Genomic DNA, 15100 nt, shown 5'->3' with positions numbered 1-15100 from the left:
CAGAGTATTTGTTAAATGGTGAGAGATTGAAAAGTGTAGATGCCCAAAGGGACCTAGGTGTCCTTGTTCATAAGCCACTGAAAGCTAGCTTGCAGGTGCAGCAAGCAATTAGGAAGGCAAACAGTATGTTGGCCTTTCTCACAAGAGGGTTTAAGTACAGGAGCAAAGAATTCAATTATGTAGAGCATTGGTGATGCTGCATCTGGAATATTGTGCACAGTTCTGGTCCTCTTGCCTGAGGAAGGATATACTTGCCATAGAGGGAGTGCAGTGGAGGTTGACCAGACTGATTCCTGGGATGGTGGGATTGTCTTATGAGGAGAGATTGAGGAGACTGGGCCTGTATTCTCTGGAGTTTAAAAGAATGAGAGACAATCTCATAGAAACTTACAAAATTCTTAAAGGGATAGACAAGGTAGATGCAAAAAGGATGTTTCCTTTTGCTGTGGGGTCTAGAATCAGGGGATGCAATCTCAGAATAAAGGGCAAGCCATTTAGGACTGAGATGAGGAGGAATTTCTTCACTCAGAGGGTGGTGAACCTTTAGTGGAAGCTCAGTCACTGAGTAAGTTCAAGACAGTGATCGAAAGATTTCCAGTTGCTAAGACATCAAGGGATATAGGGATAGTGGTAATATGCAGTTGTGGTAGACGATCAGCCATGATCTAGAATGGTGGAGCAGGCTTGAAGGACTGATTGGCCTACTCCTGTTCCAATGTTCCTAGAGCAGGGGCATTCTATCCAATGACCTGGGCCAAGATTTATCACTCAACCAATATCACTAAAGAAGATTATTTGTTCATTACCTCGTTGCTGTTTGTGGGATCTTGCTATGTGCAAATCTGTTGCTGTATTTCCTGCATTACAGAAGTGACTACACTTCAGAAAGTCATTGACTATCAAGTGGATTGAGACATTATCCTGAGGTTGTTGTAAATACAAATGCTTTGTTTCTTTACAACAGATCTCCAATTTAGCGACTTGCCTGTAACTGAAGTTTAATTAATGGATCTCTTGTTTCCTGGTTTTGACCTGCTGTCCTTTTTAAACATGGGCCTCTATCCAGGCTATGGGAATCTCCCTGAGCTGCTAAATGTGATTCGATTACACAACCCCATTTCTTCTAGCACCCAAGGCCAGTAAGCCCCATCTGCTTGAAGAATTCTAATTCTAGAAAGGACTGTTTTCACATCCACTTCTCCATTTAAAAAAAAATTAATGATCAGCTCTGCAGCAATGTTGGAAATTCAGAATCTGTTCAGTAGTCAAGACCTGCAATTTAAGACCTCAGCCAGATTAACTATTTTTCTCTCATTTTGTTCTGCTTATTCACAATCTTGTTAGGGAAATGCTTCTAATCTTTGTAGTTTGTGAATTTTGAATTCCTGTGCTGCATGTCAAAGTAACATGGCCAGTTTCTGTCTAACTTTCATTATTCTGATGACTGAATTCACTAGGACAAACAAACATGTGTTAGGCAATTCAGAACAAGTACATGTAGCTCATGTTCTATTTCAGATAGCCAGGCAATGAAGGATGGAACTGGAGTCTAATTTTTACACACTTACTAACTTGATTTACAGAGGCACACATTACAAGCATGCACCTCCAAATCCCACAACCACAGTTTCAGTCTTCTCCAATATATAAAATGAGCAGAAGTGAAGCCCCAGTTAATGCCCACCACCTGAATACAATTACGCACTCAATTAATATACAATTAACAACTCATTGTGTAATTTGGAAATGTGATAGTCATATTTATTAATGACGTCAATGATGGGATAGAAAGCCACATATACAAGTTTGCCAATGATATAAGTATAGGTGGCATTGTAAGCAGTGCCTCTTGATATTTGTTCGCAGATGAAGATTTTGGAAAGGTTTTACTCATTGGTAGCTAGTCAGGCTTATCTGTGACCGGCAAATTCTCTCACAGCGGGTGCAAGTGAAGGTGTAGTCGCTGCTGGGGGCAAATGGATCTATCCTTCTCCTTTTGTTTTTCATGCTGGTTCTTCGCTTGGTTTCAAAGGTGTCTGTAGCCCTCCTGATGTAGCATCTCCAGGCATTATGGCCTGCACTTCCCACTGGCGATGGTCGATGTGGCACACAGAGAGGGAGTCTTTAGGGAGTCCTTGAAACATTTGCATGGAGCCCCTCTGTTCCTTTTACCCGTGGTCAGCTCTCCATACAACACGATCGTAGGGAGGCGGTGGCGTAGTGGTGTTGTCACTGGACTAATAACCCAAAGACCCAGGGTATTGCTCCGGGGACATTGGTTTGAATGCCACCAAGGCAGAAGGTGGAATTTGAATTCAATTAAAAAAAAAAAAAATCTGGAATTAAAAATCTAGTCTAATGATGACCATGAAACCATTGTAGATTGTTGTAAAAACTGATCTAGTTCACTAATGTCCTTCAGGGAAGGAAATCTGCTGTCCTTTCCTGGTCTGGCCTACATGTGACTGCAGACCCACAGCAATGTGGTTGACTCTAACATGCCCTCTGAAATGGCCTAGCAAGCCACTCAGTTGTATCTAACCACTATGAAGTCAATAAGGAATGAAACCAGAGGGACCACCCGGCATCGACCTACGCACCGGAAACGATAACAGCAAACCCAGCCCTGTCGACCCTGCAAAGTCCTCCTTGCTAACATCTGGGGGCTTGTGCCAAAGTTGGGAGAGCTGTCACACAGACCAGTCAAGCAACAGCCTGACATTGTCTGTAATGTATAATTTGGTGAGTATGACTATGTCCCAGATACTACCATCACCATCCCCGGGTATGTCCTGTCCCACCGGCAGGACAGACCCAGCAGAGGTGGAGGCACAGTGGTATACTGTCAGGAGGGACTTGCTAACATTGACTCCAGACCCCACGAAGTCTCATGGCATCAGTGCCTCCTGCTGATTACCACCTACCAGCCCCACTCTCAACTGATGAATCAGTACTCCTCCATGTTGACCAGCACTTGGAGGAAGCACTGAGGATGGCAAGGGCACAGAATGTACTCTGGGTGAGGGACTTCAATGTCCATCACCAAGAGTGGCTCGGTAGCACCACTACTGACCGAGCTGGCCGAGTCCTAAATGACATAGCTGCAAAACTGGGCCTGCGGCAGGGGATAAGGGAACCAACAAGAGGGAAAAATATACTTAAGCTCGTCCTCACCATAAAGCGTGGCTACCAGACCCGACGACGTGTCAGGTTCAGGTCGGGCTCTCTTCCGGGTCCAGCATTCGGGCTCGGGTCGGGTCGGGCTGGACGTGGACAGTGCTGCCTTGCTCCGGGAAGTAATCTTCAAATGAACATTCAGGACGTCAAGGCGGGAAATGTGCAGTCCGTCACATGCTGCTTATGCTGTTTGGCACACAAGTAGTCCTGGGTTGTAGCTTCAGCAGGTGACACCTCATTTTGAGGTATGCCTGGTGCTGCTCCTGGCATGCCCTCCTGCACTCTTCAGTGAACCAGAGTTGGTCCCCCGGCTTGACGGTAATGGTAGTGTGAGGGACATGCCGGGCCATGAGGTTACAGATCGTGGTTGAGTTCAATTCTGGTGCTGCTGATGGCCCACAGTGCCTCATGGATGCCCAGTTTTGCATTGCTAGATTTGTTCGAAATCTATCCCATTTAGCACGGTGGTAGTGCCACACAATACAAGTCTTCAGTACTATTGCTGAAATGTTGCCAGGGCACCATAGCCTTTGCAGTATCCAGTGCCTTCAGCCGTTGCTTGATATCACGTAGAGTGAATCGAATTGGCTGAAGGATGGTACCTGTGATGCTGGAGACTTGTTGAGGAGACCTAGATGGATCATCCACTTGATACTTCTGGCTGAAGATGGATGCAAGTACTTCAGCCTTGTCTTTTGCACTGATGTGATGGGCTCCCCCATTGTTGTGGATGGGGATATTTGTGGAGCGTGCTCCTGCTGTCAGTTGTTTAATTGTCCACCACCATTCACAACTGGATGTGGCAGGACTGCAGAGCTTAGATCTGAACCACTGGTTATGGAATCACTTAGCCCTCTGTATTGCATGCTGCTTCCACTGTTTGGCATGCAAGTAGTCCTGGGTTGTAGCTTCACCAGGCTGACCCCTCATTTTTAGGTATGCCTGGTGCTGCTCTTGGCATGTCCTCCTACACTCTTCATTGAACCAGGGTTGATGGTAATGGTAGAGTGGAGGATATGCCGGGCCATGAGGTTGTAGATTGTGGTTGAATACAATTCTGCTGCTGCTGATGGCCCCCAGCGCCTTGTGGATGCCCAATTTTGAGTTGCTAGATCTGTTTGAAAGTGACACTGTGAGTTGTTGTTTTTGACATTGGCGCCTATTGCCAAGCTGCTGTAGCAACTGGTCATCATGGTAGTGCACACCAGTCCACAGGATGTATCGCCATTTCCCTCTTTCGCCGGCTAGTGACTGCCAAGTGCAATAGTTACCATTTAGGGCCTTCATGTCACGCTTGCAAGCATTTTTGAAGAGGAGCTTTGGGCGCCCCACTGGTCATCTGGCCCTGGCTACCTTGCCATACAAAAGATCCTGGGTATGTGACTGTCTTCCATCCTGCGGACGTGTCCGATTCACCAAAGCTGCCACTGTTTGATTAGTGCCAACACACTTGGGAGCTCTGCGTTTGAGAGGACTGCCACATTTGTGGTTTTGTCCATGATTGATTTTTTTTCCACGTTAAGATGGCTCCTGGGCAGTCAGCTCCCTCGGGAGCTCCTCACCTATCCGTGGCCATCTGCTGCAATCCATTGCTCTTTTCCCCACTAAATCCTCTCTTCTACTGTTTAAATTCCCCTGATTCTAACAGTGGGTGCATTTTTAGCCCAAACTTCAAGTTAACTGTTAGTTTAAACAGCCTCTATCCGATGTTACAAACCCCATCCCCTGATCTTACCTTGGTAGCTCTGGTAAAGATCTGGATAAGACCTGAATGCAGTTTTTCTCTCAAATCTGCTTCAAATTCCTAGTTTCACAGGACATCAAGATCATGCTTCTGCGCTGGACTACATTGGGAAAAACCTAAGACTCTGCTTCCGTCTATAATCTGCTGCCTTTTTTTTGTTTTTTTGATTTGTGAGCTGTGGAAAAGATCTGGAAAAAACTGGATCCAGATCTTCTTTGAAACTTAGCTTCAAATTTCTGGACTTATTTCAACATCAAGAGGACGCTTTTACTCTGGACTACACTGGTTATAACATGAGACCAAACTTGGTCTCTGAATTGCTGCTCTGTTGATCTCTCTTGATTAGTTACTACCCTTCCCCACCACTGATGTGATTGAGAGATTTCAGTCTTCCTGCTGAGCCTATGACTGGCCTTTGGTTATACTCGTTTTTCTGCTTCAGCCTATTCCTGGCCAGAAAATCACTCACCTGTGCTGAGTTCACTCCTAAGAGACCTACAGTCAACTCAGACTGACCACTTGAGGGTGTAGAAGCTGGAGATTTCGGAGGATGGAGGTGGCAACCTAGAGGTGGGAAGCAGCGACCTATAGCTGCTCCCTTAGCACACCTGGAGGACAAGATCACACATACTTTTGTGCCAATCTTGGGCCCTACCTGTTGGTGCCTTCATCTTTAACAACAACATTAAGAGCAAATGGCTAAGGGAGTAAACCCGACAAAATCTGGAGTGGCATCTCATTAGACGCCTAGTGTAGATAGAGATAAACTATTTCTGCTGGTTGGGGAGTCTAGGAGTCCGGGGCATAGTCTCAAAATTAGAGCCAGACATTTCAGGATTGAAATTAGGAAACACTTCTACGCACAAAGGGTGGTAGAAATTTGGAACTCTCTTCTCCCAAATGGCAATTGATGCTAGATTAATTATTAATTTTCTGTCTGAGATTTATATATACCAAAGGTACTAAGCAGTATGGGACAAAAGTGGATATATGGAATTGGATCGCAGATCAGGCATGATCTAATTGAATGGCGGAACAGGCTGTAAGGGCTAAATGGCCCTCTCCTGTCCTTATGTGGCATTTACACAGACAATTATAAAGTGCAGCCTTAAAATATATCATTGACTTTTGATGAAGTTTCTGATTAGGAATGGGATTGGATGATCTGAGGATGAGTGGATCAAATAGGAAGCATTGGTTCCTGTGCTGCTAGGTTTTGCTGTGATTTTGGAGGATAGTACATTGGGGTTGAACAGTGGAGATGTGAGTTTGGCTGAATATTGGTATTCTTTCATTAGTGGGAAGAATCCTGAATGACAGATTTTTCATGGTCTGTGGAAGGAAGTGCAATGAGCTGAATGGTCTTCTTTCATTCGACGATTATAAGAAACAGGTGCAGGAGTAGGCCATTTGACCCCTTGAGCCAGCTCCACCATTCAATAGGGGAGGCGGTGGAATAGTGGTAGTGTGACTGGACTAGTAACTAGAGGCCCAGGCTAATCCTCTGGGGACACGGGTTCATATCCCACCACAGCAGATGGTGAAATCTGAATTCAATTAATAAAATCTGGCATTAAAATGCTAGTCTAATGGTGACCATGAAACCACTGTTGATTGTTCTAAAAAGTTGTCTGGTTCCACATTTTGTGTGAAAATATTTTTCTGACTTCACTCCTAAATTTATTTATTTTTTATTTATTTAGAGATACAGCACTGAAACAGGCCCTTCGGCCCACCGAGTCGACCATCAACCACCCATTTATACTAATCCTACACTAATTCCATATTCCTACCACATCCCCATCTGTCCCTATATTTCCCTACCACCTACCTATAATAGGGGCAAGAAGCTTTTTCCCCAGAGTGGGGGATTCAATTACAAGGGGACACGAGTTCAAAGTGAAAGGGGAAAGGTTTAGGGGGGATATGCGTGGAAAGTTCTTTACGCAGAGGGTGGTGGGTGCCTGGAACGCATTGCCAGTGGAGGTGGTAGACGCGGGCACGATAGCGTCTTTTAAGATGTACCTAGACAGATCCATGAATGGGCAGGAAGTAAAGAGATACAGACCCTTAGAAAATAGGCGACAGGTTTAGATAGAGGATTTGGATCGGCGTAGGCTTGGAGGGCCGAAGGGCCTGTTCCTGTGCTGTAATTTTCTTTGTTCTTTGTTCTTTGCTGGAGCTGTGAAGCTGCGGTGCTAACCATTGCGCCACAGTGCCCTGGACTACCAGTTCACTCCTATACTTGTGCATATATTTCACTTTCAATGTAAAAGGATGTGCTGAGGTGCTTCAGAGAGGCAACTATGGTATTGTATTGAACATTAAAACACTCAGCACCTTCACACTCGTTTTTTAGTAACGTGCAGTTTTGTTGATTGATTCAGTTTACCTTTGCTGAAATGCAACCAAGTCTGAGGATTGGGAGCCGCTGGATATTTATGTAAAGAAGTGTTGAAAGATCACCCTTTTTTTTTTAACTTTGCAAAACATAGCTTTATTTGTCGTGTAGATACACCGACAGTTTATGCAGTGCTGGAGGAAGCCATTGCGGCGCGTCTGGGCTTCGGGGTGGTCCCTTCACGGAATCCATTCCTGAATCTGCGATACACCACCTTCAAGTGCCTCATGCGGCCTGTACCAGTTGTGTTTCCCTTCAGCACACAAAAAACACTTCCTTCCCTCAATCAGCTCCATGCTGGTTACTTTTGCTCACTCACTATCAAAATAGGCTTTGACAAGTCGCAAACACTTAATGGTCCTTGAAAAATTTTTGTAATTTCCTTGAAGAAGAAGCAGCACATAGACATTAGTGGTGGATGGGATTTATCCTGCCATGGCACCTTGTATTTACTCATTCTTGGGATGTGGGGTTGCCTATTCCTAATTTCCCTTCTTGATCCAGTTTAGTCAGTTTTATTCTCATTTTTTGCAATGGTTTTGATAGAAACATAGAACATAGAAAAATTGGAGCAGGAGTAGACCATTCGGCCCTTCGAGCCTGCTTCGCAATTCAATACAATCATGGCTGATCATCCAAACTCAGTAACCTGTTTCCGCTTTCTCCCCATATCCATTGATCCCATTAGCCCTAAGAACTATATATAACTGTTTGTTGAAGATATTTAATGATTTGGCCTCAACTGCTTTCCATGATAGAGAGTTCCACAGGTTCACCACTCTCTGGGTGAAGAAATCTCTCCTCATCTCAGTCCTAAATGGCTTATCTCTTATCCTTAGACTGTGACCCCTGGTCCTGGACTCCCCCGCCATTGGGAACATCTTCCTGCATCTAGTCTGTCCAGTTCTGTTAGAATTTTGTAGGTTTCTATGAGATCCCCTCTCATTCTTCTAAACTCTAGCGAATACAAGCCTAATCGACCCAATCTCTCTTCATACGTCAGTCCTGCCTTCCCAGGAATCAGTCTGGTGAACCTTCGCTGCACTCCCTCCATAGCAAGAACATCCTTCCTCATATAAGGAGACCAAAACTGCACACAATACTCCAGATGTGGTCTCACCAAGACCTTGTATTATTGCAGCAAGACATCCTTGCTTCTGTACTCGAATCCTCTCGTTATGAAGGCCAACATACCATTTGCCTTCTTAACTGCCTGCTGCACCTGCATGCTTACTTTCAGTGACTGGTGCACAAGTATACCCAGGTCTCTCTGCACCTCTCCCTTTCCCAATCTATTGCCATTCAGTAATAATCTGCCTTTCTGTTTTTGCCACCAAAGTGGAGAACCTCACATTTATTCACATTGTACTGCATCTGCCATGTATTTGCCCACTCACTCAACCTGTTCAAATCACACTGGAGCTTCTCTGCATCCTCTTCACAGCTCAGACTTGGATATATTGCATTTAATTCCCTCATCTATATCATTAATATATATTGTGAATAGCTGGGGTCCTAGCACTGATCCCTGCGGTACCCCACTATCCGAGCCTGCCACTCGGAAAAAGACCCTTTTACTCCTACTCTTTGTTTCCTGTCTGCCAATCAGTTCTCTATCCATGTCAGTATCTTAACCCCAATCCCATGTGCTTTAATTTTGCGCGTTGATCTCTTATGTGGGATCTTATCGAAAGCCTTCTGAAAGTCCAAATACACCACATCCACTGGTTCTCCCTTGTCTATTCTACTAGTTACATCCTCAAAGAATTCCAGTAGATTTGTCAAGCATGATTTCACTTTCGTAAATCCATGTTGACTTTGTCCGATCCTTTCACTGTTTTCCAAGTGCTCTGCATTACATCTTTTATAATGGACTCTAGCATTTTCCCCACTACTGATGTCAGACTAACCGGTCTCTCTACCTCCTTTTTTAAATAGTGGGGTTATATTAGCTACCTTCCAATCTGTTGGAACTGTTCCAGAGTCTATAGAATTTTGAAAAATGACCAGCAATGCATCTACTATTTCTAGGGCCACTTCCTTAAGTACTCTGGGATGTAGATTATCAGGCCCTGGGGATTTATCGGCCTTCAATCCCATCAATTTCCCTAACACAATTTCCCTACTAATACTGATTTCATACAGTTCCTCCTTCTCACTAGACCCTATGTTCCCCAACATTTCTGGGAGGTAATTTGCGTCCTCCTTTGTGAAGACAGAACCAAAGTATGTATTTAATTGGTCTGCCATTTCTTTGTTCCCCATTATAAATTCCCCCGTTTCTGACTGTAAGGGACCTACATTTGTCTTCACTAATCTTTTTCTCTTCACATATCTATCAAAGCTTTTAAGGTCAGTTTTTATGTTCTCTGCAAGCTTATTCTCATACTCTATTTTCCCCTTCTTAATCAATCCCTTTTTCCTCCTTTGCTGAATTCTAAACTGCTCCTAATCCTCAGGTTTGCTGCTTGTTCTGGCCATTTTATATTTCTCCTCCTTGGATCTAATACTATGCCTAATTTCTTTTGTAAGCCACGGTTGAGCCATCCTTCCTGTTCTACTTTTACACCAGACAGGAATGAACAATTGTTGTAATTCATCCATGCGCTCTTTAAATGCTAGCCATTGCCTATCCACTGTCAACGCTTTAAGTAACGTTCCCCAGTCTATCATAGCCAACTCATGCCTCTTGCCTTCATAGTTTCTTTTATTTAGATTCAGGGCCCTAGTCTCGGAATTAACTCTCTCACTCTCCATCTTAATGAAGAATTCTATCATGTTATGGTCGCTTTTCCCCAGGGGACCCTGCACAACAAGATTGTTAACTAATCCTTTCTCATTACACAATACCAAGTCTAGGATGGCCTGTTCTCTAGTTGGTTCCTCAACGTATTGATCCAAAAAACCATCACGTACACACTCCAGGAATTCCTCCTCTACAGTATTATTGCTAATTTGGTTTGCCCAATCTATATGTAGATTTAACTGACCCATAATTACAGTTGCACCCTTATTGCATGAGTCTCTAATTTCCTGTTTAATGCCATCCTCTACATCACCACTGCTGTTTGGGGTCTGTATACAACCCCCACCAATGTTTTCTGCCCCTTGCTGTTTCTTAGCTCCACCCGTACAGATTCCACATCAGGATTCTCTGTGCTAATATCCTTCCTCACTATTGTATTGATTTCCTCTTTTACTAACAATGCTACTCCACCTCCTTTCCCTTTTTGCCTGCCCTTCCTAAATATTGAATACCCTTGGATGTTCAGTTCCCATCCTTGGCCACCCTGAAGCCATGTTTCCGTAATCGCAACTGTATCGTATCCGTTTGCGTCTATTTGTGCGGTTAATTCGCCTACTTTATTGCGAATACTCCGCGCATTGAGAAACAATGCCTTTAGGCTTGTCTTTTTAACATTCTTCGTCATTTTCGCACTATGGCCCTATTTGTTTCTTGCCTTTGATTTCTATGCCTTCCATTTTTGCCTTTTTGTTTCCTGTCTTTCGTTTCTATCCTTGTTTCCTCCTCCTCCGTATCCCCGCTCAAGTTCCCATCCCCCTGCCATTCTAGTTTAAATCCTCCCCAGCAGCACTAGCAAACGCCCCGACAAGGACATCGGTTCCGGTCCTGCCTGGGCGTAACTTGTCCCACTTGTACAGGTCTTACCTTCCCCAGAACCGGTCCTGATGTCTCAGGAATCTAAATCCCTCCCTCCTGCACCATTTCTCCAGCCACTCATTCATCTGGTTTATTCTCCTGTTCCTATACTCACGAACACGTGGCACAGGAAGTAATCCTGAGATTACTACCTTTGAGGTCCTGCTTTTTAATTTAGCTCCTAACTCCTTAAATTCATCTTCCAGGACCTCATCCCTTTTTCTACCTATGTCGATGGTACCGACATGTACCACGACCACTGGCTGTTCACCCTCCCCCTTCAGAATGTCCTGCAGCCGCTCTGAAATATCCTTGACCCTAGCACCAGGGAGGCAACATACCATCCTGGAGTCTCGTTTGCGGCCACAGAAACACCTGTCTGTTCCCTTTACAATTGAATCTCCTGTCACTATGGCTCTCCCAGTCTTTCTCCCTCCTGCTGTGCTGCAGAGCCATCCGTGGTGCCACAGTATCCAAATCGCTATATCTAATTGAGAGGGGGATGGCCACAGGGGACTCCTGCACGCCCTGCCTGCGCCTACTACTCTGTCTGGTGGTCACCCATCCCTTTTCTGCCAGTGCAGCCATTACCTGCGGTGTGACCACCTCACTAAACGTGCTATCCACGACGTCCTCAGCATCGCGGATGCTCCACAGTGAATCAACCCGCAGCTCCAGCTCCATAATGCGGGTAGTCAGTAGCTGCAGATGGATACACTTCCTGCACACATGGTCATCAGGGATACTGGAAGAGTCCCTGATTTCCCACATAGCACAGGAGGAGCATATCACGGGTGTGAGCTCTCCTGCAACTGAATAGCTTGCTAGGCCACCTGAGAGGGCAGCTAAGAGTCACATATAGGCCCAGAGCGGGTCAGGGCAGAGAACCAGTTGTGATTTTATGACGATCTGACAACTTCGTGGTCACTTTCTTTTTTAAGTGATGCTAGCTTTTAATTTAACTGAATTCAAATGATGCAATTTTCAGTCTGAGTTGTTGAGTTATGAGTTCATTAACATAACTATTATGCTTTAATATTGTGGTGAGATTTTTTTTGCACAACATACATTTCTAACTTCCTCCCTACCCCCGACACCAGCACCACCCCCTCCCCCACGACTCCCCCGCCAAGGTATTGTCTGGTTGTTATCTTACTATAGCCAGTACAGTTCAGCCCCACCTGCTCTGAGGCCACAGACTGACCCTGGGGTGAACTACTACAGGTGTCTGATGCTTCACTAGAGCATAATACACAATTGAAACTGTTATTAAGTTGGAAATCTCACTTGGAGAGGGCAGAGCAATGGTTGTTGTCGGAAAAGGGAAAATGGTGGATTAGGGGACATTTGAGTTCTGGACTGATGCACCTTGTTGGGACAGAGATTAGGGATCTACTTTATTTCATACCTGATCTTGGGAGTGCTTAATACTAACACTGGATTCTCAAAATGGGGTGGGAATGGAACATGTCATGCCAGTGCAGTTAGCGCGTGCTCCACTGTTCATTTACCAAATTGAATATCCCAGTAAAAAGTCACAGAATAAACGTCGGGGAAAATAAATTAGACTTCCGTTTTTCCTTTCACAGCATGTGGCAGATATATGGCATGTTATTACAAACAGAAGATTCCCTATTTCCACCTCCTTCCCCCTACTCCCTCCCGCTCCATACCCCTGAACTTTTCCACAGTGAGAGGTAAATACGGGCCTGATGGTAAGGGAAGGCTCAGGTGGCAGGGACAGCGTGTGTTAGCAGTGATTGTTTCCACAATGTGTTACTAGCTGTGATTACAACTACCAACAGAGTCAGTGATGGCAGCTGGCCTCCCTCAGCAGAACGCGGTTTTAAAAAAACCAAATGTGATTTGATTCATTATTTTATACTATTTTTCCCCTGTGGTTTGTTTTCAGAGTCGTCTTAAAGCAGCAGTGCAACTTCTAGAAGATTATAAACATGGTACTTTACCCACAGGGGTCTCCGACCAGCAGGTAACTGTCTGATTGCTAATCCTTCTCCCTTTGCCTTCTGATCTCTGTCCATTGCTGCTCTCTATTATATCAATGTTACAATGGTTGTTCTTCTGAACTTCCCTCCCTTGTTTGTCCTAGGCTCCAAGTAGCCCTTCCTGCATGCTCTTCATCACCTTTTGATCCTCATTCAACATCCACCTCCTTACTAAAATCTACTCTTTCCCAGTCCCTCAAAATTGTGGAATTCCATCCTTTTTTAAAGAAAAATTGTTTTCGGTGTGTAGCCGATGTTGGTAAGGCTGCATTTTATTGGGCATCCCTGGTGGTCCTGAGAAGGTGGTGGTGGTGGGTTTTCTCCCTCAACAACAACTTATATTTATATAGCACTTTTACATAATAAAACATTCTAAGGCAATTCACATTCATTAAAAACAAAATATGACACCGAGCCACATGAGATATTAGTATAAAAGCAAAATACTGTGGATGTTGGAAATCTGAAATAAAAGCAGAAAGTGCTGGAAATACTCAGCAGATCTGCAGGCATCTGTGGAGAGAGAAACAGAGTTAAGGTTTCAGGTCTGTGATCTTTCATCGTGTTTCCAGCACTTTGTTTTAATTTAAGATGACGTTAGGTCAGATGACCAAAAGCTTGGCCAAAGAGGTAGGTTCCAAGCAGTATCTTGAAGGAAGGAAGCCAGGTATAGAGGTGCAGGGAGGGTATTCCAGAGCTTGGGGCCGAGGACTGAAGACACGGCCACTAATGGTGGAGCAATTAAAATCTGGGATGCTCAAGATGCCGGAAGTAGATGAGCGTAGATATCTCGGAGGGTTGTGGGGCTGGAGGAGATTACAGAGATAGCGAGGGAGAGGCCATGAAGGGATTTGAAAACAAGGATGAGAATTTTAAAATCAAGACGTTGCTTGACAGGGAGCTAGTGTAGGTCAACAATCACAGGGGTGATTGGTGATTGGGACTTAGTACGAGTTAGGACACGGGCAGCAGAGTTTTGGATAACCTCAGGTTTATGTAGGATAGAATGTGGGAGACCAGCCAGGAGTGTGTTGGAATAGTCAAATTTAGCGGGAACAAAGGCATGAATGAGGGTTTCAGTAGCAGATGAGATGAGACGGACGAAGTTAGAGGTGGAAATAGGCGATCTTAGTGATGGTGCGAATATTTGATCGGAAGCTCACCTTGGGGTCAAATATGACACCAAGGTTGTGAACAGACTGGTTTAGTCTCAGACTGTTGCCAGGGAAAGGGATAGAGTCAGTAGCTCAGGAACAAAGTTTGAAGTTGGGACCGAATGTTGGCTTCAGTCATCCCAATATTTATTTCGAGGAAATTTCTGCTCATCCAGTACTGGATGTCAGATATAAGCAGTGGAAGAGTCAAGAGAGGTGGTGGTATGCGAGAGCTGGGTGTCATGGATGATGTGGCTGAGGGACAGCATGTAGATGAGAACTGGGAGGGGGCCTTGGATAGATCCTTGAGGGACTCCAGAGGTAACGGTACTGGAGTGGGAAAAGAAGTCGTTGCAAGTAATACTGTGGCTATGGTTAGATAGGTAAGAATGGAAACAGGTGAGAGCAGCCCCACCCCACTGGACAACAGTGAAGAGGCGCTTGTAGAGGATAGTGTGGTCAACCATTTCAAAGGTTGCAGACAAGTCGAGAAGGATGAGGAGAGATCGTTTACCTTTGTCACAGTCACATAGGACGTCATTTTGACTTTGATAAGAGCCATTTTGGAACTGTGGCAGGTGTGGAAATCTGATTGAAGGGAATCAAACATGAAGTTCTGAACCACTGTAGTCCCCATGCTCAGGGTATTGGGTAGGGAATTTGACCAAGTGGCGATGAAATAATCTTCCTTGGTCTTGTGTGGAGAATTTTTTTCAAGCTTTAAAAACTCACTAGCGCTTAATCATAACTTCCTGTTCTGTTGTTTTCAAATGTGGTGATGTCCTGCAGTAATGTGTCTTTACTCTCAACTATATGTTTCAAAACCACTTACAGACAGGGGCAGAGAAAAGATTTAACACGGAATGATTATATGCCAAAAATCATGGGATGTGTGGTTTGTTTTGTTTTCTGTGAATATTTCCAGCTGTAATCAATAATATTTCATTTATATAGGGC

The 15100-nt window shown here is 44.6% G+C and overlaps 1 protein-coding gene across 2 annotated transcripts in view; it reads left to right on the top strand.

Moving 5' to 3' along the window:
* LOC137367738 (sideroflexin-5-like) overlaps nt 1–15100 on the top strand; it is a 297384-nt gene that overhangs the window by 36255 nt on the left and 246029 nt on the right. For both annotated transcript variants that reach the window (XM_068028670.1, XM_068028669.1), the window contains exon 3: nt 12896–12973. In XM_068028670.1, coding sequence (XP_067884771.1) covers nt 12896–12973 — 78 coding nt within the window. The remainder of the gene's footprint in view (nt 1–12895; nt 12974–15100) is intronic.

This window comes from Heterodontus francisci, chromosome 1, assembly GCF_036365525.1.
Source record: "Heterodontus francisci isolate sHetFra1 chromosome 1, sHetFra1.hap1, whole genome shotgun sequence".
In the NCBI taxonomy this organism is placed as follows: domain Eukaryota; kingdom Metazoa; phylum Chordata; class Chondrichthyes; order Heterodontiformes; family Heterodontidae; genus Heterodontus; species Heterodontus francisci.
Note: the sequence above shows the minus strand (reverse complement) of the source record. Positions and strands in the feature narration are given on the sequence as shown.